Source organism: Dendrobates tinctorius, unplaced genomic scaffold (genome assembly GCF_039654945.1).
Source record: "Dendrobates tinctorius isolate UK_male_01 unplaced genomic scaffold, ASM3965494v1 ptg000005l, whole genome shotgun sequence".
Lineage (NCBI taxonomy): Eukaryota > Metazoa > Chordata > Amphibia > Anura > Dendrobatidae > Dendrobates > Dendrobates tinctorius.
Window position 1 is genome coordinate 22,460,622 of NW_027361673.1, and position 25,102 is coordinate 22,485,723.

The following is a 25,102-nucleotide window of genomic DNA, read 5'->3' on the forward strand; positions in this document are numbered from 1 at the left end:
GGTTGCAAACACTATATAGGAGTAGATAGAGGAGCCTTTTTTTCTGGCTTGTGCCCTGCCGGCGCAGCCAGATTAGTATTACCCAATTTTTTTGGAGCCTCATCTTTTGCATTGTAGGTTACCTGCCTGCATTGTAATAGCTCCAAAAAGTTGGTGATACTATCAGTTTCAATTCTTTGTTCTCATACTTTGAGTTTGTTTCAAACAAAGAAACCACATAAAAAGTTCACCAAACACTACATTTTGAACTTGTGTAGGCCACATCAGCTCCTATTAAAGTCTAGTCCACACACACACACTTCATAAAATTAGTGTTTCTTGTACCTGTAACCAGCTGTTCAGGAATAAGCACACTAAGGCCCCCCTTTGTCCTTTTTTGCCTATCTTAAGCAGTCTTGCAAGATGAAGAAGGCAGGGAGTAAGGCGCGGGGGCGTGGGCGTGGGCGTGGAGTTTCAGCAGGGAGAGGACGTGGGGATTCTGCAGGGAGAGGACGTGGGGATTCTACAGGTAGAGGACGTGGGGATTCTGGGCCTGCTGCGGGCACCAGTGGATCAGCATCCCCCAGTTTTAGCAGGCAACAGTCCTTTATGCGCAGCTTTGTAGGACCTCAACGTACCCCACTGCTGCGGGAGGAACAAATTGAAGCCGTTGTCGGATGGATGGCAGCTAACGCATCGACTTCAATTACTTCCGCATCCTCTCAGGGTCAGAGCACCGAAGAGCAACCATCTGTCTCTTCACCACCTGCCAAAGTGCCCAGGCAGTCAGAGAGACATGGACAGGAGCCATCACAATCTCTACTTCTGTTCTCGGAATCTGTTGGCTTGGAAAGAGGGGGCCAGCCAAGCAGCATTCCTGAATGTGAAGAAGAGGGAGTATGCAGTGATGCGCAACTTCTTTGTCCCTCTGAATCTGAAGAGGCGAGTGGGCCAGTGCCTATGGTCAGCACACCTCAGTACGCATCAGATGATGACGAGACTCAGTTGCCACTTTCTGGTGCGTACGGTGCTGGCGAGACAACCCCGGAGAAGCAGCTGTTTGAAGAGGGGAGGGAAGATGATGAGGTCCTTGACCCATCATGGCGTGAGCAACAGGAAGGTGGTGGGAGCAGCTCGGAGGAAGAGATTCCCCTACCGGCCAAAACAGGAGGCAGAGGGAGGGGGAAGACTTGGTTGCCTGTACCCTCCACTTCGGCACCCGTTAGGAGCATTCCTCCTTCCAAAGGCAAACCGGGCGCTCACAAGAGTTGCAGTGCGTGGTCCTTTTTTGACACAGTTGCAGATGACATTTGCTTTGTCAAATGCAAGCTGTGTCATCAGAGAGTCAAAAGAGGGAGAAATGTCAGCAACCTCAATACCACAAATATGTGGAAACATGTGCGCACCAAGCACGAGTTGGAGTTGCAGAGACACCCTCAAGACGTAGGCCAACGTACAGCACCACCTACCACCTCTTCAGTTCGTGTTGGGCCCTCTTCCTCCAGCTCACACACTGCTGGTTCGGCTTCCTCACAGGATCGCCAAGGAAGAACCTCTGCCACTGTTGTCCGGAGACCCTGTCAGATTCCACCCATAACAGCACGTTCCCATCCATCACAGCCATCGGTAGCACAGGCATGGGATAAAAGGCGCCCTTACTCGGCAAACCATCCCAGAGCACAGTCTCTGAATGCTGGCATTGCCAAACTTCTGGCAGTTGAAATGCTGTCATTCAGGCTGGTGGACACTGACACCTTCCGGGACTTAATGGCATTGGCAGTCCCCCAATACAACGTGCCCAGCCGCTTTTATTTCAGCAGGCGAGCCGTCCCTGCCCTGCAGAAACATGTTGAGGGCAAAATAAAACATGCGCTACTAAACGCCGTTAGTAGCAAGGTCCACCTGACCACCGATGCGTGGACCAGTAACCATGGACAGGGACGATACCTTTCCCTCACTGCCCACTGGGTCAATGTTGTGGAGCCGGGTACGGATCTGGAGAGTGGCGCTGTACGTGTTCTTCCAACGCCACGGATTGCAGGACTCCAGTCTGTACACATAGACTCCTCCTCCTACTCAAGTTCCTCAGAAACAGCAGAGCAGGAGCCTGTTACGACCGATATGAGCACAGCCGTGGCCAAACGTCAACAGGCTGTACTCAAATTAATTTCTTTGGGGAATCGAAGCCACACAGCGCAGGAGCTCTGGAATGCTATCAAGCTGGAGAGCGATGTGTGGTTTGGGCCAGCGAATCTCCAGCCGGGCTTGGTAGTGTGTGACAATGGCCGAAATCTGGTGGCAGCTCTTGGCCTAGGCAACCTCACACACATCCCATGTCTGGCACATGTTCTTAACTTGGTCGTGCAGAGCTTTCTGAGGGACTATCCGGATCTTGATGCACTGTTGCACAAGGTCCGCATAGAGTGCGCTCACTTGCGACGTTCCAGCACGGCAAGATCGCGCCTCGCTGCTCTGCAGCGACGATTTGGCCTTCCAGAACATCGCATCATATGTGACCTACCCACCCGGTGGAATTCAACGTTACATATGTTGGAGCGGTTGTGTGAGCAGCAGGCAGCAGTCATGGAGTACCAGCTGCATCAGGCGCAAACAAGTCGCACTGTGCGCCGTTCACACTTCAGCACCATTGAGTGGGCCTCTATGAAGGACATCTGCCTCGTTTTGCGTGCCTTCGATGAATCCACGCGGATGGCGAGTGCAGATGATGCACTAGTCAGCATGACTGTCCCCCTTATCTGCCTGCTTCAACAAACACTGCAAGCACTAAGGGATGAGGTTTCAGAAGAGGTGGAGGATGAGGAGTCCCAAATGCCATCTGCTTCTGGACAGTCTGCGCTACGTGTTTCCTCACAAAGGCCTAGGCAGGGGACACTTTGTGAGGAGGATGAGGAGGAGTCGATGGAGGAGGAAGACATCTCTCCAGAGGAGGGAGGTACACAAACCTCTACTCAGTATGTACAGCGAGGGTGGGGTGATGCAGAGCAGGTCGAGGTCACGCCTCAAACAGGGGACAGCGGTTCTTTGGCAGTTGGGAGTCTGCAGCACATGGTTGATTTCATGCTGCAGTGCCTGAGAAACGACCGCCGCATCGCCCACATTCTCGTCTCGGCTGATTATTGGGTGTACACCCTCCTAGATCCTCGCTACCGGGACAGCGTACAAAGGCTCATACCAACGTTGAACCGGGAGCGTAAAATGCGGGAGTACGAAGAGTCACTGGTGCAGTCCATAATGTTTTCCATTCCACCCGACAGCATTGTTGCAAGTGCTTTACAAAGCAGCTCTGTGCGTCGAGGCAGTGGAGGAAACTCTGCACAAAGAGGGAGCAGAGGCAGTGCCGCAGCACAAGGCAAGACCACTATGGCCCAAATGTGGCAAAGTTTTGTGTGTCCACCACAATTGTCTACACCATCAGCGACGCCTCGAGTCAGCAGGAGGCAACGCTTCCGTCAGATGGTGTCAGACTACATGTCTTGCCCTGTCGCTGTACTCCCAGATGGCTCTTCCCCCTTCAAGTTTTGGGTCTCTAAGCTGGATACATGGCCAGAGCTTAGCCAGTATGCATTGGAGGTGCTGGCTTGCCCTGCTGCCAGTGTATTATCGGAACGTGTCTTTAGTGCCGCAGGTGGTGTACTAACAGACCGTCGCATGCGACTATCTTCCGATAATGTTGACCGGCTGACTTTTCTGAAAATGAACAAGGCCTGGATCTCCAAAGACTTTGCCATTCCTCTTACAGACTAAATTAGTGGTTGGCAACTGTATCCAGGTCTGCTGGTGTGTTCATTTTTCTACCACCTGAACTATAATCCCTGTGCTTCAACACAGCCAGTTGTCGCTCAGATGTGTCGTCTGCACAGAGAAACACACTAGCTCCTGTGTTACTGGGGTTCAGTAATGCCAGCTGATCCCCTGCTGTGTGGACGGCAGAGTCACCAGCTCCATCAACATTCAAACCACTACTGATTTTTAACCGTGCCCAACTTAGGTCTCTGGCTCCACTGTCTCTACTATTTCCCCTGACCTCCAACCCCGCCATCTACATCTCTGAAGTGGCGTCAGCACAATCTACACTTGTTCCTGTGTTCCTGTGGCTCAGTCCCATCAGTTTATCCCCTGATGTGTGTCCGGCAAGGTCTCCTGCTCTGTCCACATTCCCATAACCAGTAGTGGGAATGAGGACAGAGCTGGCGAACTTGCCGGACAAACATCAGGGGATCAACTGATGGGACTGAGCACCAGTAACACAGGAACAAGTGTAGATTGTGCTGACGCCACTTCAGAGATGTAGCTGGCGGGGTTGGAGGCCAGGGTAAATAGTAGAGACAGTGGAGCCAGAGGCCTAAGTGGAGCATGGTTAGAATCAGTAGTAGTCCACAACCTCCATAAAAACCGCTGCCCATTGGCCTCTGCATGCGGCATGCGTAATCCTGGGCACCAACAGCGTCAGTTGGTGTTCAGAAGTGTCGTCTCCACAGAGCCAAACACATTCGTTCAAGTGTTAGTGGGGTTCAGCACTGCCAGCTGTTCCCCTGCTGTGGAGATGGCAGTCTCTCCTGCTGTCTCCGCATTACAAAGACAGTAGGCCTCTGCCTACACCCTCCTATTTCCTGGGCTTCAACACAGCCAGTTGTAGTTCGGAAGTGCCGTCCACACGGAAAGAGACACTTGCTCCCGTGTCTCAGTGGGGTTCAGTAACGTCAGCTGATCCCCTGCTGTGTGGATGGCAGTCTCTCCTGCTGTAAACTCATTCAAAATACAGTAGGCCTCTGCCTACACCCTCCTATTTCCTGGGCTTCAACACAGCCAGTTGTAGTTCGGAAGTGCCGTCCACACGGAAAGAGACACTTGCTCCCGTGTCTCAGTGGGGTTCAGTAACGTCAGCTGATCCCCTGCTGTGTGGATGGCAGTCTCTCCTGCTGTCACCTCATTCAAAATTCAGTAGGCCTCTGCCTACACCCTCCTATTTCCTGGGCTTCAACACAGCCAGTTGTAGTTCGGAAGTGCCGTCCACACGGAAAGAGATACTTGCTCCCGTGTCTCAGTGGGGTTCAGTAACGTCAGCTGATCCCCTGCTGTGTGGATGGCAGTCTCTCCTGCTGTAAACTCATTCAAAATACAGTAGGCCTCTGCCTACACCCTCCTATTTCCTGGGCTTCAACACAGCCAGTTGTAGTTCGGAAGTGCCGTCCACACGGAAAGAGACACTTGCTCCCGTGTCTCAGTGGGGTTCAGTAACGTCAGCTGATCCCCTGCTGTGTGGATGGCAGTCTCTCCTGCTGTCACCTCATTCAAAATTCAGTAGGCCTCTGCCTACACCCTCCTATTTCCTGGGCTTCAACACAGCCAGTTGTAGTTCGGAAGTGCCGTCCACACGGAAAGAGATACTTGCTCCCGTGTCTCAGTGGGGTTCAGTAACGTCAGCTGATCCCCTGCTGTGTGGATGGCAGTCTCTCCTGCTGTAAACTCATTCAAAATACAGTAGGCCTCTGCCTACACCCTCCTATTTCCTGGGCTTCAACACAGCCAGTTGTAGTTCGGAAGTGCCGTCCACACGGAAAGAGACACTTGCTCCCGTGTCTCAGTGGGGTTCAGTAACGTCAGCTGATCCCCTGCTGTGTGGATGGCAGTCTCTCCTGCTGTCACCTCATTCAAAATTCAGTAGGCCTCTGCCTACACCCTCCTATTTCCTGGGCTTCAACACAGCCAGTTGTAGTTCGGAAGTGCCGTCCACACGGAAAGAGATACTTGCTCCCGTGTCTCAGTGGGGTTCAGTAACGTCAGCTGATCCCCTGCTGTGTGGATGGCAGTCTCTCCTGCTGTAAACTCATTCAAAATACAGTAGGCCTCTGCCTACACCCTCCTATTTCCTGGGCTTCAACACAGCCAGTTGTAGTTCGGAAGTGCCGTCCACACGGAAAGAGATACTTGCTCCCGTGTCTCAGTGGGGTTCAGTAACGTCAGCTGATCCCCTGCTGTGTGGATGGCAGTCTCTCCTGCTGTAAACTCATTCAAAATACAGTAGGCCTCTGCCTACACCCTCCTATTTCCTGGGCTTCAACACAGCCAGTTGTAGTTCGGAAGTGCCGTCCACACGGAAAGAGACACTTGCTCCCGTGTCTCAGTGGGGTTCAGTAACGTCAGCTGATCCCCTGCTGTGTGGATGGCAGTCTCTCCTGCTGTCACCTCATTCAAAATTCAGTAGGCCTCTGCCTACACCCTCCTATTTCCTGGGCTTCAACACAGCCAGTTGTAGTTCGGAAGTGCCGTCCACACGGAAAGAGATACTTGCTCCCGTGTCTCAGTGGGGTTCAGTAACGTCAGCTGATCCCCTGCTGTGTGGATGGCAGTCTCTCCTGCTGTAAACTCATTCAAAATACAGTAGGCCTCTGCCTACACCCTCCTATTTCCTGGGCTTCAACACAGCCAGTTGTAGTTCGGAAGTGCCGTCCACACGGAAAGAGATACTTGCTCCCGTGTCTCAGTGGGGTTCAGTAACGTCAGCTGATCCCCTGCTGTGTGGATGGCAGTCTCTCCTGCTGTAAACTCATTCAAAATACAGTAGGCCTCTGCCTACACCCTCCTATTTCCTGGGCTTCAACACAGCCAGTTGTAGTTCGGAAGTGCCGTCCACACGGAAAGAGACACTTGCTCCCGTGTCTCAGTGGGGTTCAGTAACGTCAGCTGATCCCCTGCTGTGTGGATGGCAGTCTCTCCTGCTGTCACCTCATTCAAAATTCAGTAGGCCTCTGCCTACACCCTCCTATTTCCTGGGCTTCAACACAGCCAGTTGTAGTTCGGAAGTGCCGTCCACACGGAAAGAGATACTTGCTCCCGTGTCTCAGTGGGGTTCAGTAACGTCAGCTGATCCCCTGCTGTGTGGATGGCAGTCTCTCCTGCTGTAAACTCATTCAAAATACAGTAGGCCTCTGCCTACACCCTCCTATTTCCTGGGCTTCAACACAGCCAGTTGTAGTTCGGAAGTGCCGTCCACACGGAAAGAGATACTTGCTCCCGTGTCTCAGTGGGGTTCAGTAATGTCAGCTGATCCCCTGCTGTGTGGATGGCAAAGTCTCCTGCTGCCTACACAGTCGTACCACTACTGATTTTTAACCGTGCTCCAATTAGGCCTGTGGCTCCACTGTCTCTCGTATTTCCCCTGTCCTCCAACCCTGCCAGTTACAGCTCCGAAGTGGCGTCTGCACAATCCACACTTGTTCCTGTGTTACAGGTGTTCAGTCCGATCAGTTAATCCCCTGATGTGTGTCCGGCAATGTCGCCTGCTCTGTCCACATTCCCATTATCGGAATGTGGACAGAGCAGGCGACATTGCCGGACACACATCAGGGGATTAACTGACCGGACTGAACACCTGTAACACAGGAACAAGTGTGGATTGTGCAGACGCCACTTCGGAGCTGTAACTGGCGGGGTTGGAGGACAGGGGAAATACGAAAATCAGTGAATCCACAGGCCTAAGTGGAGCTTGGTTCAAATTAGTAGTCTACAACCGATCTTAAAATTTCTTCAATGCAGCCTAAGCCTGCTCCGTGCTTGTCCCTGGGCTTCAACACAGCCAGTTGTTGCTCGGAAGTGCCGTCTTCACAGAGTAAAACACTAGCTCCTGTGTTTGTGGGGTTCAGTAACGTCAGCTGTTCCCCTGCTGTTTTGATGGCAATCTGTCCTGCTGCCTCCCAATTGACAGCACATCAGGCCTCAGCCTGCTAAGTGCTTGTCCTGGGCTCCAACATCGCCAGTTGCTGCTCATAACTGACTTTGGCACGGGTACTCCCTCCTGCCCAGCTTGGTTCCAGCCCTGCCTGCTGTTTCCGGGAAGTGTCAATGTCAGTTTGCCACCCCAAGTTGCCATGTCGTGTTGCGGTTGGGTTAGCCGAGGCTAGGGTGCCAGCAGTTTAGGTGCTTCCTATGTGGACTGCGGGTTCTGGTAAGAAAGGTTTGTTCCATAGTGCCAGTAGGACAAGCACCCCCTGTAGGACTGTGTGATTCGGTAACTGCGGCCAGCTTGCGGCATGCCAACTTTGCTTTTCAGGGGTAACTTCTGATACCCCTCCGGGTTCCAGCACCGTCAGCTGGTTCTCATCAGAGCCTTTGGCCTAGGTGCCTCCATCTCGGTATCCGAGTTCCAGCAACGTCTGCTGGTCCTTGGTAGTGCTTTGTAGCACAGGTACCTCCTGCTTAGTAACCGGGTTCCAGCACCGTCAGCTGGTCCTCGGTTGTGCCATTGGCTCTTATTCCTTCTGCTGCCCCTCCGGGTGCCAGCACTGTCAGCTGGTCCTCGCTATTTCCATTTGCTCTTGCAGCTTATGCTACCCCTCCGGGTTCCAGCACCGTCAGCTGGTTCTCGTCAGAGCCTTTGGCCTAGGTGCCTCCATCTCGGTATCCGAGTTCCGGCAACGTCTGCTGGTCCTTGGTAGTGCTTTGTAGCACAGGTACCTCCTGCTTAGTAACCGGGTTCCAGCACCGTCAGCTGGTCCTCGGTTGTGCCATTGGCTCTTATTCCTTCTGCTGCCCCTCCGGGTGCCAGCACTGTCAGCTGGTCCTCGCTATTTCCATTTGCTCTTGCAGCTTATGCTACCCCTCCGGGTTCCAGCACCGTCAGCTGGTTCTCGTCAGAGCGTTTGGCCTAGGTGCCTCCATCTCGGTATCCGAGTTCCGGCAACGTCTGCTGGTCCTTGGTAGTGCTTTGTAGCACAGGTACCTCCTGCTTAGTAACCGGGTTCCAGCACCGTCAGCTGGTCCTCGGTAGTGCCATTGGCTCTTGTTCCTTCTGCTGCCCCTCCGGGTGCCAGTACCGTCAGCTGGTTCAAGAGGACAAAGAACAGGAAGACAACCACCAAGATGCAGAACAACAAGAGAGAGAAGACAAAGAAGCATAAAAAAAACAAAGCAGAAGAACATTAAGCATAAGACTAATACTCTGAGCAAATGATATTATCTTATTTATAAGCAGAAGAAGACTAAGCAGTGTATGGGGGTGAGTCCGTTCCTCCTCGTGGTGCCCCTGGAAAAGGCCTGCTTCTGCAGGCCAAACTGAACGCGGACAAATCCTGTTGTAAATCTTTTGTGACAGGCAGAACGGAAGGTGTAAACTTCTAACTTTTCTAGATAACAACTACAGGAATGCCTGACACAAACAAGAATATGATGAAGAAGAATAGGAAGAAGATGAAGAAGCTGAATATGTAGAATAATAATTGTTGAATAAGAAGAATATGAAGAATGTAAGAAAAGGAAGAAGAAGAAGAAGAAGAAGAAGAAGAAGAAGAAGAAGAAGAAGAAGAAGAAGAAGAATGTAAAAAAAGGAAGTAGAAGAAGAAGAAGAAGAATGTAAAAAAAGGAATAAGAAGAAGAATGTAAAAAAAGGAAGTAGAAGAAGAAGAAGAAGAATGTAAAAAAAGGAAGTAGAAGAAGAAGAAGAAGAATGTAAAAAAAGGAAGTAGAAGAAGAAGACATACATGTCTGGCAAAATATAAATGAGGCTAACATAGTCAATATCTTTGTAACTCCTAACATCTTTAAAAAAAAAAGTTTAATTCCTGCTATTCCATTTGATTGGGCTAAACCTCTATGGCTTTAATGTCTCCTCCACCTCCCACAATACATTCTACATTATTCTTAGTTGTTTTTCTTCATGTAGAATTAACCTACAAGGAAAGAAAGGGTTTTTTTTAATTCCGATATTTTGGCCCCATTGACTTGCATTGGTTCCCGGTATCGGAATCGGCGATACCGATACTTTTTTTTAAGATCGGCCGATCCATTCCGATCCGATATTTTCAAGTATCGGCTGGTATCGCTCAACTCTACTCTTGATTCCATTTCATCCTCTGGGTTGCTCATAAGCACAGTGAATGCTGAGTTTATAAATGCTTTTTTTAAAGCATTTATTTTACTGACTTATGTAAAGAGGGCTGATTACATATCAGTATATCTTGTTCCACAACTGATTTTAATTATTTTTCTGCCTCTTTAAACCTAATTTCTGTTTATTTTTAGGAGTTTTACAGACAGCCCATCAAATATGTTCCCCCAGCAATTTTTTAATATTGGATGATTGTAAATGGATTCTGACAGAGGATACCTCGAGCAATTTTTTATGGGAATTAATTTTGATCAATTCTTCACATGGGTAAGATTTACCCCTGAAAAATGCTAGATCTAATTTAATTATTGTACATCTAATTATTTCCTTACATTTTATTTAGCTTTTTTCTAATTGTGTGACTTATTGTAGGCTTTGGGGGAAGCCCATGTTAAAAGATCAGCTAAAGTATCTGCCGGCAGGGTTAGCCGACTGTATGCTCTATATGTGGTGATGCTAAGGATGCGTCATATGACACTTTCAGTGAAGGGGACACACTTGTCATTTATTTGTTAAGTTGATGGGTAAATTGCACTAGTCACTGACAGGTGGCAATGGGCTGTATCATATAATACCAAGGAAGGGCAGCTTGACATCCCCAATATAGGAGGCATTGCCATAAAAGTCATCGACATGACTGGCAGTGTTAGGCATGATTTACACAATAGTGCACCAGAAGTCACGCATCTGCATAAGCCATATGTTCCACCTGGCATGGCTTTGATACACCGTGTTCATATCAAACCGAACTGGAAGTGGAGTCTCTTCAGCCAGCTGTGACATACGGGAGGCACAGGATCACAATTGTCTTTTGCAGCGTTATTTCCATCAGAACCTAAGGGAGCTCTCTGATTGGCACCTCCACAACAGGTACGTATATAACACCTTGCTTACTTTGACTGAGTTGTACCAGTCTGATGAATGCTTGGTTTGCTACAGGAATGCTGGTATCATAGCCCTTGTATAGTTGGATATGTGCATTGCCATCCCATGAAGACTCAGAATGGAAGAAATGCAGGGTGAGTGCAGGGTATTTTCTGCACATACACAGGGATTGTTGTGGACTACCTTGTCAGAGAGGGAGTTTTGGGGTAACCAGAGTCTATGTAGACTTCTTGGCTTTCAAAAGAGCAATATCCAAGCTCTGTTAAGGAGGATGGACAAGTCTTTGCATCATTTATTGATATGCAAGGACTTTCTCCTTTGGATTTGTCAGATGGATGAGATGGTTCCTTTTTTCTACTCTACATTCCCCCGTTAGTCACTAATGATATATCAGACAGCAACCTCTTACCAACCAGGTGGGTCTTTCATAATTACAAACATCTATGGTTGGCTGACCACTATCAGTATTTATCTGTCTAGACAGTCTTTCACCAATATTGGTGACAGTATATGTCGTGCTTATACCCGTCACTGTGAATTGGATATTTGTGTGTTCATTTGCCTATTGTGCATGGGTAATTTGTTTTCTGTGATTATTTATGATAGTTTTAATAGTTTATTAAAAGTTATGCTTTAACTTTTACTCACAAATTTCTGATTTACTAAATAAGTACTTGGAAGCAAGAGCATATAATTGCTGCAATCACTAAATAAAATTCTTTATTTAGGCATGATAATGAAGAGTACGTTATTTGTTTTAATCCCTGTTTTGTCCTTGCCTAAATAAAGAAATAATTTTTCGATTGGTGTATAGTAATCGGCTGACCTGTGGATGTCTGAGTTCATCAGGTTCAGCCAAACTTTAAAAAAAAAGTTTGGTTTGGGTACCAGAGTGGTACCCGAACTCGAAAACACGAACCTGAACCAGGACCCCATTCAAATGAATGGATGGCCTGAACATCAGAGTTTTACCATGCTGTCATCTGTGTGACAGCGCAAGAAACACCAGCGCTGATTGACGGTGTCGCTCACAGCCCTGCACTATCACACAGATGACAGCGTGTGAGCTAACAGTTATGACAGGCAGTGAAAAGGTTACAGGCGTTGGCTGATGAGAGTACTACTCTCATCATTGTACGCATTGTGTCGCTGATAGCAGTGAGAGCAGGCGTACACTTATGAGAGTGTTCACCATCCAGTGCCTGCCAAATAAGCTAATAAATAAAGAAAAGAGAAAAATGGCATGGGGTCACCACTATTCTTGATAACCAGCGCAGGCTGCAACCCTAAGCTTTATCTTGGCTGGATTTCAAAAATAGCAGGGTCACTACTCCTTTTTTTAATTATTTAAATAAATAATCCCCTACAAAGGATATTGGCCCTTCCATGGCATAAAATAGCAGCCCACAAGTGCCCCAGAAAAGGCACATCCATTAGATGTGCCACTTCTTGAGATTTGCCCAGCTCCTCCAACTTGTAATATTTTTGCAGTTGATGTAATGGAGATGCATCTATCAGACATCCCCATTGCTAACCACATAGTCATATTTAAAAAAGACACAGACGCAGAGAAAAGTCTTTTAATTGAAATAAACACTCCCTGACCCTCTTTTACCCATTTATGGGTGTGTCTTTATTAAATTTGACCACAGGGTTAGTAATGGGGATGTCTGACGGGTCCATGAGCCACGTGCGCCACCTGCAGACATGACAGTTTACTCAGTCCATGGATCCTGCTGATCCTAAGACCCCTCAAGCATCGGAGCTGTACCAAGAGATGGCTCATCAGCAAAGTCAGCGAGAAAAAATGTTGTCCTATTTGTGGACTGCAAATACCCGATTGAATGCTATTACCACACTAGCTTCTTCTTATCCTGCTCAGGTTGCCGCAGCCTAGTCTTCTCTGTCTACAACCTACGTTTCCAGAGTTTTTCTTTGTTTATCGGCTTCATCACAATTCATCAGAGACTCTAGGCAGTACCGTGGATTCTTGAACCAGTGCACATTGCACTATGAACTTTTGGCCATCTGATTGGGTAAGAGTGGGATTCCTGATGTCCCACCTTGCAGAAGAAGCCCTAACATGGATTAACCCCTTGTGAGAGAGAAGGGATCCTGTGACCTTGGACCTACAGGCCTTTCTGGTGGCCTTCTTAAAGGTCTTCGACAGACTTGGTTGTGCTTCATCCCTTCTTAGACTGCATCAGGGAGAAATATTCATCAGCCAGTATGCTGTCTAGTACAGCACTTTGTCTTCTGAACTTGGATGTAAAGAAGAAGCATTGGTAGCCGCCTTTTGGGAGGGATCATTTGAAAGGATCAAGGGTGAGTTGGCTGTACAAACATCTCGCCCACTCAAGATTAATTAATCTCCCTGGAAATCTGAATCAACCACAGGTTTCAAGAGCAGACCAAAGAGGAGTCGCATGAAAGTATACAGTTGTGTCTGGCTCTGTCTTTCCAAAGACCACATGTTCCTCAGCTTCCTGAAACAGCCATCCTGGCAGAACCAATACAGGTCAATTGAGTTAGGCTGGCAAAGAGGCAACAAAGAAGTGGTTGTGCCAAGGGAGTGTGTTATGAATGGGTCACTGAGAAGGATAGCAGGACCAGGCTAAGCCACCAGAAAACCAGAGAGGTTGGTAACTAAGCGGATTACAGACCCCTGATTCTATCCACACAACTAGCAGTAGCCGTGGAGCGTACCTACGATGCCCTAGACGCCTCAGCACAGCCAGAGGGCTAACTCAGCCTAAAGCAAGAAAGGTGAAAGCTAAACTGCCCCGGAGCAGGCCCCAAAGGAATAGATAGCCCCCAAACATATATTGTCGGTGAGACAAGATGAAAACACAAACACAGGCAGAAAAAGAGACTGAGCAAATGATGGGGCCCAAACTGACTAGACAGGACAGGAAAGGAAAGACACTGTCTGCAATCATGCAAAAAACCCTGAAAAATCCAACACATCTGATGCACCAAAATACAATGAAGTCACATGACTTCGCCCCCACTATATCAGCACTCTGGTATATACTGAAAGCAAAGCAAAAAGAGACCAATATAACAGGGGACAAAACAAACTGATACAAGCAGTAACATGTGGGCGGTGATCCAGCGCAGCCCCAGCAGGAGCAAGCCGACCCGCACAAAGCAGAGATAGACAAAACCAGATCCAATGCACAAGGATTAGCAAATTAACCACTTAGCTGAACCATGCAGGAGCAGAGCAGGAGGCATCAGACCTCAGAAGGCACAGGAAGAAAAACACCAGCAGGGATTGAAGGAAGTCAGCTGTCTTAAATACATCAGTCAGAAACCCCAGATCTCCAATCGTCATTATCATTATCAGGTGGCAAGCTTCTGTCAATCTGACCAGCTCCACTACCTCCAGTAACCACCAGAGGGAGCCCAGAAAGAGAACTCGCAACACCTCTGTTAATCTGACCAGCTCCACTACCTTCAGTTAGCACCAGAGGGAGCCCAGAAAGAGAATTCACAACAGTACGCCCTTGAGGAGGGGTCACCGAACCCTCATCATGCCACCAGGCCAGTCAGGATGGGCCCGGTGAAATGCATGAACCAATCTCTCAGCATGAATGTCAGAAGCAGAGACCCAAGAATTATCCTCCTGGCCATAACCCTTCCACTTGACCAAGTACTGGAGTCTCCGCCTAGCCAAACGACAATCCAATATCTTCTCTACCTCATACTCCAAATTACCTTTAACCAATACAGGGTCAGGAGGTGCCCCCATGGGAACTACTGGCTTCACAAACCTTTCAACAAAGATTTATGAAAAACGTTATGAATCTTAAACGTAACTGGAAGAGCCAAATGGAAAGAAACGAGGTTAAGGATTTCCAAAATCTTATAAGGTCCAATGAATCTTGGCTTGAATTTTGGAGACGCAACTTTCATAGGAATATTTTTTGAAGCCAACCAAACCACACCCACTTTAAACCAGGGACCAATGGTCCTATGCCGGTTGGAAAACCGTTGGGCCTTTTCCTGAGAGTGGGACAACTTATCCACTACTTGGTCCCAAATCTGCTGCATTCTCTCTTCCACAGAATCCACACTTGGGCAGGCCAAAGATTCCAACAGCCCTGAAGGAAATCGAAGATGAAACCCAAAGTTACAGAAAAAAGGCGACATCAAAGTGGCAGAACTAGCCCTATTGTTTAGCGCAAATTCGTCCAAGGGCAAAAATGAGATCCAGTTATCCTGATCAGCAGATATGAAACATCTCAAATAGGATTCCAAAGTCTGGTTTGTTCTTTCAGTCTGCCCATTGGTCTGAGGATGAAATGCAGAGGAGAAAGATGACTGAATTCCCAGTTTGGAACAGAAAGCTCTCCAAAATCTGGAAACAAACTGCACTCCTCTGTCCGACACAATGTTCTCAGGAATCCCGTGCAAACGAACCACCTGTTGTAAAAACAAGGGCACCAACTCAGAAGAAGATGGCAACTTTGTGAGTGGTAAAAGATGGACCATCTTAGAAAATCTATCATAGATCACCCAGATAACAGTCATTCTCTGAGAGACAGGAAGATCAGAAATAAAATCCATTGAGATTTGTGTCCATGGCCTCCTGGGCACCTCCAGGGGCATCAACAAACCACTAGAAAGAGAACAGGGCTTAGACCAAGAACAAGTCCCACAAGACTGCACAAAATTCCTGACATCACGAAATAAGGCAGGCCACAAAGAAGACCGACTCACCCAATCTCTGTTACCAAAAATACCTGGATGACCAGCCAACACGGAGCAATGAATTTCAGACATTACTCTTTTCCTCCACTGGTCAGGGACATACAATTTTCCCATAGGGCAACGTTCAGATTTGTCCTCCTGAAATTCCTCCAGGGCACGTCTCAAATCGGGTGAGATGGCGGAAAGAACTACACCCTCATTTAGAATGGTAGTAGGCTTGGTCACATCAAGAGAATCCGCAAAGAAATTTCTAGAAAGGGCGTCCGCCTTAACATTCTTAGTGCCCGGAAAAAAAGAGATCCCAAAATTAAAACTCTTGAAAAACAAGGCTCACCTAGCCTGTCTAGGATTCAAGCGTTTGGCTGATTCAAGATAAATCAAATTCTTGTGGTCGGTGAGGACCACAACTTGATGTCTAGCTCCCTCCAACCAATGTCTCCACTCTTCAAATGCCCATTTCATGGCCAACAATTCCCGATTCCCCATGTCATAGTTACGTTCAGATGGGGAATGTTTTTGAGAAAAGAAGGCACAGGGATTCATCTTAGAAGTCACCGGATCTCTTTGGGACAAAACGGCTCCTGCACCAATCTCAGAAGCATCGACCTCCTCCTGAAATGGGAGTGAGACATCAGGTTGTTGTAGAACCGGAACAGAAGTGAATCTCCGCTGAAGTACCTGAAATGCCGAGACTGCTTCTGGAGACCAATTCACCACATCAGCGCCCTTTTTGGTCAAATCAGTCAGTGGTTTAATAATACCAGAAAAATTACTTATAAATTTACAGTAGAAATTTGCAAAACCCAAAAACTTCTGGAGAGCCTTCAAAGAAATGGGCTGAACCCAATCATAAATGGCCTGTACCTTGGCCGGATCCATTTCAATAGCAGACAGGGACAAAATGAATCCCAAAAATGGAATCCTCTGTACACCAAAGAGACAAATCGATCCCTTAACCCCTTTCCTACATTAGACATACCATTCCATCCATGTGACCTGGGGCCTAAGTCCCAAGGTTGGAATAGTACATCTAGCGCGATCAGCTGCGCTCACCACGGGAGCGCAGCTGATCGCGGCCGGGTGTCAGCTGATTATCACAGCTGACTCCCGACACTATGTGTCAGGGGTGGTCACGAGCCACCCCCAACATGTTAACCCCTGGCACACTGCGATCAAACACGATCGCAGTGTACCGGGGGTTTAGGGAAGCATCGGGAGGGGGCTCCCTCTGTGCTTCCCTGAGACTCCCACAGCAGCGCAATGTGCAGCGCTGCTGCGGGGACCTCCTTCCCTGGAGATCCCTGAATTCAAAATGGCAGCGAGGACCTTCAGGGGCCTGCAGGGAGGCGGTTTCCTCATGCCTGCAAAGCACCGGCATGAGGAAGCCTGCAGCACTGCCTGTGACAGATTGCTGATCTGTCACAGCGATCTGTGATGTGACAGATCAGCGATCTGTCACATGACAGTTATGTCCCCCCTGAGACATTGTAATAAAGTAAAAAAAGTGTTAAAAATAATTTATAAAAAATTGCTAAATAAAATAAAAAAAATTCCCTAATAAATTCATTTTTTGAAAATAAAAAAAGCAATAAAAGTTCACATATTTGGTATCGCCGCGTCCGTAATGACCCGCCCTATAAAACTGTCCCATTAGTTAACCCCTTTAGCGAACTCCTTAAAAAATAAAAATAGAAAACAAAGCAAAAGATAATACTTTGTTATCATACTGCCGAACAAAAAGTGCAATAATGCGCGATCAAAAAGACGGATATAAATAACCATGGTACCGCTGAAAACGTCATCTTGTCCTGCAAAAAATGAGCTGCCACACAGCCTCAACAGGGAAAAAATAAAAAAGTTATAGCTCGCAGAATAAAGCGATGCAAAAATAATTATTTTTTATATAAAATTGTTTTCATTGCATAAAAGCGTCAAAACAAAAAGAAGACATAAATGAGGTATTGCTGTAACCGTACTGACCCGAAGAATAAAACCGCTTTATCAATTTTACCGCATGCGGAACGGTGTAAGCGCACCCCCCCAAAAGAAATTCTTAAAACGCTGTTTTTTGTTCATTCTGCATCCCAAAAATCTGAATAAAAAGCGATCAAAAAATGTCACGTGCCCAAAAATGGTACCAATGAAAACATCAACTCATCCCACAAAAAATAAGACCTCACATGACTCGGTGGGTCAAAATATGGAAAAATTATAGCTCTCAAAATGTGGTGATGCATAAACTATTTTTACAATAAAAAAATAAAAAACATCTTTTAGTGTGCGACAGCTGGCAAAAATATAAACCCGCCATAAATAGTAAATCAACCCCCCCGCTATCACTCCCTTAGTTAGGGAAAAATAATTAAAAAAAAAAATGTATTTATTTCCATTTTACCATTAGGGCTAGGGTTAGGGCTAGGGTTAGGGTTAGGGCTTGGGTTAGGGCTAGGGGTGTGTTGGGGTTAGGGTTGGAGTTAGAATTGGGGGGTATCCACTGTTTTAGCACATCAGAGGCTTTCCAAACGAGACATTGCGTCCGATCTCAATTCCAGCCAAATTGTGCTGCTTCTCTTCCAAGCTCTGCCATGCGCCCAAATAGTGATTTACCCCCACATATGGGGTATCAGCGTACTCAGGACAAATTGCACAATAACTTTTGGGGCCCTGTTACTCTTGGGAAAATAACAATTGGGGGTGAAAAGATCATTTTTGTGGAAAAAACGTTATAAACTTCTGTGAAGCCCTTGGGGGTTCAAAGTGCTCACCACATATCTAGATAAGTTTCTTGGGGGGTCTAGTTTCCAAAATGGGGTTACTTGTGGGGGGTTTCCACTGTTTAGGCACATCAGGAGCTCTTCAAACTTGACATGGCATCCAATCTGAATTCCAGCCAATTTTGCAGTGAAAAAGTCAAATGGCGCTCCTTCCCTTCCGAGCTATGCCATGCACCCAAACAGTGGTTCCCCCCACATATCAGGTATTGGCGTACACAGGACAAATTGCACAATAACTTTTCCAGTCCAATTTCTCCTGTTACCCTTGGTAAAATTAAAAAATTGAACCTGAAGTAATTTTTTTTTGTGAAAAAAAGTTAAATGTTCATTTTTTAAACATTCAAAAAGTTCCTGTGAAGCACCTGAAGAGTTAATAAACTTCTTGAATCTTTTTTTAAGCACCTTGAGGGGTGCAGTTTTTTTAATGGTGTCACTTTTGGGTATTTTCTATCATATAGACTCCTCAAAGTGACTTCAAATGTGATGTGGTCCATAAAAATAAAATGGTGTTGTAAAAATGAGAAATCGCTGGTCAACTTTTAACCCTTTTAACTTCCTAACAAAAAAAATTTTGGCTCCCAAATTGTGCTGATGTAGAGTAAACATGTGGGAAATGTTACTTATTAAGTTCCATATCTCTGTAATTTAAGAGCATAAAAATTCAAAGTTGAAAAATTGTGAAATTTTCAAAATTTTCGCCAAATTTCCATTTTTTTCACAAATAAACGCAAGTTATATGAATGAAATTTTTACCACTGCCATGAATTACAATATTTCACGAGAAAACCATGTCAGAATTGCCTAGATCTGTCAAAGCTTTCTTAAGTTATTACCTCATAAATGGACAGTGGTCAGAATTGTAAAAATTGGCCCGGGAGTTAACATGCAAACCACCCTTGGTAGTAAAGGGGTTAACATACAGAGAATTTTCCCTCAAAATCCGGAACTCAGTCCAAACATGTTCCACATGAGAATTCCAATCACTGGAAAAGATCAAAATATCATCAAGGTAAATGATCAAAAACTTATCCACAAAGTCTTGGAAAATATCGTTCATAAAAGATTGAAAGACAGAAGGGGCATTAGTGAGCCCAAAAGGCATCACCAGGTACTCAAAATGTCCCTCCGGGGTATTAAACCCCATCTTCCATTCATCCCCTTGCTTGTTGTGAATAAGATTATATGCCCCTCTGAGGTCAAGCTTGGTAAACCAACAGGCACTTTTAACTCTGGAAAATAAATCAGAAATCAGGGGTAACGGGAACAGTGATTTTGTTAAGGGAACCATAGTCAATACATGGCCTTAATGAACCATCTTTCTTGGTCACAAAAAAACCAGCACCTAAAGGTGAAGAGAATGGTCTAATATGACCCTTCTCCAACGACTCCTTGATATAAGATCGCATAGCATCATATTCGGGTACCGATAAGTTGAAAAGCCGAACCTTGGGAAATTTACACCCAGGCATTAACTCAATTGCACAGTCATAACTCCTATGAGGAGGCAAAGACGCAGACTTACTCTCACTAAATACATCAGAAAAATCAGCCAAATAGTCAGGAATATCATGAGACTGAGGAGAGGTGGAGAAAACAGGAGTGTCACTAAGAACACATTGACAACCCTAACTCACCACAGACACAGATTTCCAGTCCAAAACAGGATTATGAGTTTGCAACCAAGGAAGACCCAGAACAATAGTATCATGCAAATTTTGCAACACCAAAAATTTACAATTCTCTTGGTGGTCCGGGGTGACCCGCATTATCACCTGGGTCCAAAACTGAGGTTTATTCTCCGCCAAAGGAGTAGCATCAATACCCCTCAAAGGGATAGGAGTCCGCAGGGGTATCATGGGAAAACCACAACGTTTGGCAAAGTCAAAATCCATCAGATTCAAAGCTGCTCCGTAATCAACAAAAGCCTTAGCGGAAATGTAGATAAGGAGCATATCAAGGTAATTGCCAAAAGGAACTTAGGCTGTACACTGCCCACCGCAAATGCGTGAGTAAATCGCTTTTCTCGTTTAGGGCAGACAGAAATAGTATGAGAGGCGTCCCCACAGAAAAAACACAACTTATTACGCCTTCTAAACTCTTGACGTTGCGCCCTAGACAAAACCCTATCACATTGCATGGGTTCAGAAGTTCGTTCGAAAGGCGGCAACGCCTCTCTTGTAGTTTTACGTTCATGTAAACGCTGATCAATTTGAATGGCCAATGACAGAGTCATCTTCACCAGAGGGGACAGGAAATCCCACCATAGTATCTTTTACGGTTTCTGCCAAACCCTTCCGAAAGAGAGCTGCTAGGGCATCGTCATTCCATTTAGTAAGGACCGTCCACTTTCGGAATTTTTGACAATATAACTCTGCAGGATCCTGACCCTGGTTCAATGCCAATAAGGTTTTCTCAGCTTGATCAATAGCATTAGGTTTATCATACAACAACCCCAGGGCTTGAAAAAATGTGTCCACATTAGCCAGAATAAGATCTCTGGGTGTCAAAGTAAAGGCCCAATCCTGGGGATCGCCGCGCAGCAGGGAGATGACAATTTTAACCTGCTGCACAGAGCTCCCCGATGAGTTAGGTTTCAAAGCAAAAAATAGTTTACAATTATTCTTAAAATTCAAAAATTTAGACCGATCCCCAGAAAACACATCAGGAGTAGAGATTTTTGGTTCAACAGCAGATGATTGTGCGAGATAGGCAGAAATTCCCCGCACTTCAGCAGCGAGCTGCTCAACACGGTCAGACAATTGCTTAGTCTCCATTTAGACAAAAAATATCCTCCTGTGGCCCCAGAAAAAAAGAGGAAAAAATATACAAATAAAAAAAAAATTCAGACAATTTTTTTTTTTAATTCCTTCCTTCTTTAGAGTACCCTAGAGTCTACAGTAAGGCTGGTGATTCTGTTATGAATGGGTCACCGACGAGGATAGCAGGACCAGGCTAAGCCATCAGAAATCCAGAGAGGTTGGTAACTAAGCAGATTGCAGACCCCTGATCCTATCCACACAACTAGCAGTAGCCATGGAGTGTACCTACGATGTCCTAGACACCTTGGCACAGCCGGAGAGTTAACTCAGCCTAAAGCAAGAAAGGTGAAATCTAAACTGCCCCGGAGCAGACCCCAAAGCAATAGATAGGATCCAAACATATATTGTCGGTGAGACAAGATGAAAACACTAACGCAGGCAGAAAAATAGACTGAGCAAATGATGGGGCCCAAACTGACTAGACAGGAAAGGAAAGGAAAGACACTGTCTGCAATCACTCAAAAAACCCTGCAAAAAGACCAACACGTCTGATGCAAAAAACACTGAAGTCACACGACTTCGCCCCCCACTATATCAGCACTCTGATATATTCTGAAAGCAGAGTAAAAAGAGACCAATATAACAGGGGACAAAACAAACTGACACAAGCAGTAACATATGGGTGGTGATCCAGCACAGCACCAGCAGGAGCAAGCTGACCAGCACAAAACAGAGATAGACTAAACCAGATCCAATGCAAAAAGATTAGCAAATGAACCACTTAGCTGAGCCATGCAGGAACAGAGCAGGAGACATCAAACCTCAGAAGGTTGGATCTGACAGATTAAATGCACAAAGTAACCTTTTTTTCCTTTGGCTGTGTGCCAAAAGTGGTTTTGCCCCCGGTGGCCATTAGGGTCATTGCACTGTGGTGATTTCAGTTGTAGTTTTCCCCCGGTGGCCATTAGGGTCATTGCACTCTGGTTACCTTAGTTTGTGCATGTGATTATGTATCAGGTGTGATTGCTCTATAAAAGAGTGTCAGGTGTGTCAATCACTGTTGGTGATAGTTCCTCATTTGCAAGCAAGCCTGGGTGAAGTATGGAGCTGAAGGAGAGTCATGGGCAGCTCAGTGAGCATCCTGGAGTAGCAGCTATGGTGTCTGCAAGGAGGGCTGGCATGGCTTGGTGAAGTGTCAGCTATGGTGTCTGCAAGGAGGGCTGGCATTGCTTGGTGGAGTGGCGGCTATGGTGTAGAGCTGCACTCGGGATGCTGGACTCGGTTGCTGGAAAGCTGGACTCAAAATGTTGGACTCTTTGGCAGAAAAGCTGGACTCATTTGCTGGACTCTGTTTCTGGACAGCAGCATGCAGGTGGTGGACTCTGTTTGCTCCAAGGCTGCACTATGGGGTTGGATCCGGTCGGAGGAAAAGATGCACACAGGTGGTTGGCTCTGTTGCTGGGAGCGTAAGCAACAGAGTAAAGCTAAGTGGTGTTCCCGTGTTTTGTCACTTTTCCTTATGTGTGTTTAGTGCAGTGGTGGGATTAGTTTCCGCACCGACCATTTCCCTAGTGAGGGGTGCAGGGCGAGTCAGGGTTTTTAGGTTCTTGATCGGCACCTGGTGCGGAACCGGCCTAGGGAACGTTAGGAGTGTGAGACACTGACTCAGGGGAGTGCAGGAGGTCTCCATGTCCCCATTCTCTATCGCAGGGCCACCATTGTTACTGCTACCCAGGTTTTCCCTATCCCCTGTGTCTGGTTGCATTAGTTACCGGACTGCGGGCCGCGTCACACTGGAAAATTACACGTGCCATGTCCTGTTGTATCAGTTAACGGCCTGCTGGCCGTGTCACACAGAACGGGGCACGTGACAAGAAGGCACAGGAAGAAAATCACCAGCAGGTATTGAAGGAAGTCAGCTGTCTTAAATACACCAGTCAGAAACCCCAGATCTCCAATCGTCATCATCAGCATTATCAGGTGGCAAGCTTCTGTCAATCTGAAAGGCTCCACTACCTCCAGTAACCACCAGAGGGAGCCCAGAAAGAGAACTCGCAAAACCTCTGTCAATCTGACCAGCTCCACTACCTCCAGTAACCACCAGAGGGAGACCACAAAGAGAATTCACAACAGGAGTGTGTTTTGGCTGCGGTAACACCAAGCACTATATTTGTGGCTGTCCTGAGAGATATAAAAATTTCCTAAACCTAGGGCCTGTGGCTGAAGCTTCCCTAGTTGAGAGAGGAGATTCTTCACCACTGACTTTGAACATATCTGTGCCCTGTGGAGATATCTCCCTCAACAAAATAGCCTATCTTGAGTCTGGTTCGGCAGGAAATTTCTTATAGCAGGCCCTGGTGGACCAGTATCAAATTCCCATTCAACGCCTCCAGAATACACTGAGAATATCATCCGTTGAAGGGAAGAACCTACCCAAAGTCATTTAAGTATTCACTGAACCTGTAGAACTCCAGATAGGAGCACTCCATTAGGAGGAAATTGTTTTCTCTGTACTAGCTGACCTTTTTCACCCCTCTTCTCTTAGGTCTTCCGTGGCTAAAAACTCATGAGCCTGTGCTAAATTGGAAGTTTGGTGAGGTGCTATGTGCTTTGATAGGGACAATCATGTCATGATTTGTGTCTGCTTCCTTTACTTCCAACTGGTCAGCAAGCATTGAAATCTCCTCTGCCAGAGATTGTTCCCTTTGTCCTGTTTTCTGAAATCGCTCCGACTCAAAGATATATCCTGGGGGAGACCAATTTGAAGATCGACCAAAAGAAGGTATCTTCTAGTTCCAGGTGATCACAGGATGACAGCATCAAAATGGAGGCATCTTCTGAGTCTCTGCTGACCAGGAGGAAGAATCCTAGTCCATCTTTATTTCTTTCAAGGGGATAGCTGCTGTTGCTGGACTAAGAGACTCGGCAAATTAAGATTCCTCTTTCCAAGTATGCTCTGTTATTTTCCAAAGATGTCCAGTGTGTGAGAAGCATCCTGACCAAGAAGAAGGTGGGAGATGTAGCCTTTCTTCCAGTAACTTGGAGAGAAAGTTGGCCTGATGAGAGTTTGTGGGAGTTCAGGAGGAAAAAAATCTGGTTCCCTCTTCTCTGCAAAGAATCCTCACGTGCTTAAAGAAGAGTAGGCATAAAGGGGAGATAATGTAACGTCCATGGCTGGCACTCCTAATGATTTCCCTCCTTGCTTCATGTATGAACCCCAGAATACCCACTGCTCCAGCTGCAACAGCATCTTCATGCTCCTCCTTCCCTGTTTGTGATAGCCGCACTGTCATCCACCAGCGCACCTAGCCATACAGTACAATGTCTCCCACTATGGCCCTAATACAGTGTAATATCCCCCTCGTGGCTCTTTTCAGATGGCAGTTAAAAAATAAGCATACAGCTCTCATAGCCCTGCTCTCAAAGCAAGCAGTTCATTTGCTGCCCCCTGGCAGACACTGCAGATCACTATTGCAAGATGCTAATCTCACCTACCATCTTTTATTCTCCTCTATCTGGGGCAGTTGTCGATGGCAATTTGGTATTATTCTACATTAGCAATTCTTGTTTTTTTTCACAGTAATATATAAAGTAAGATAAACCTATTGATTGGATATCAAAATGCATCTTTTAATATTTTACAAGTTTAAATTTCAGTTTTCAATATATTGTAGAAGAATATATAGTCATAATATGGTAAGTATAGGAGAATTTCTCTTTCTGTTGAATTTGCATAAAGCTGACAAAATCTTCCATATAAAATCAGAGGCATAAGAAGGTACAGCATGGACCCTTAAACTTCTCTTAGTGCTGTTATATGGTTTTGTATAAATTGGAACATGTACAAGGTCCATCAAGTAATTTCTCTAAAATGTTCCTTTTATCCAAATGTAGTTTCATTGAATATTAATAAATGTAAAAGAATCAGATCTAATTATAATAGATTTTAGATTACATGATGATTCAAAAGAGTTTAAACAGAGCTTTCTTTTGTGTCCAAGTACAGATATTTGTTTAAGCCAAGATATACTTCTTTTGTGATAATGAAACATTCATTGGCAATTTCCAAAAACTACAGACATTGT

At 46.2% G+C, this 25,102-nt stretch overlaps 1 protein-coding gene across 1 annotated transcript in view; it reads left to right on the forward strand.

Annotated features, from left to right (window-relative positions):
* LOC141083666 (uncharacterized) overlaps positions 1–10,075 on the forward strand; it is a 157,505-nt gene extending 147,430 nt beyond the window's left edge. The window contains exon 3 of the mRNA XM_073568045.1: positions 10,018–10,075. Within this exon, the coding sequence (XP_073424146.1) occupies positions 10,018–10,075 (58 nt within the window). The remainder of the gene's footprint in view (positions 1–10,017) is intronic.
* The last annotated feature ends 15,027 nt before the right edge of the window (positions 10,076–25,102 follow it).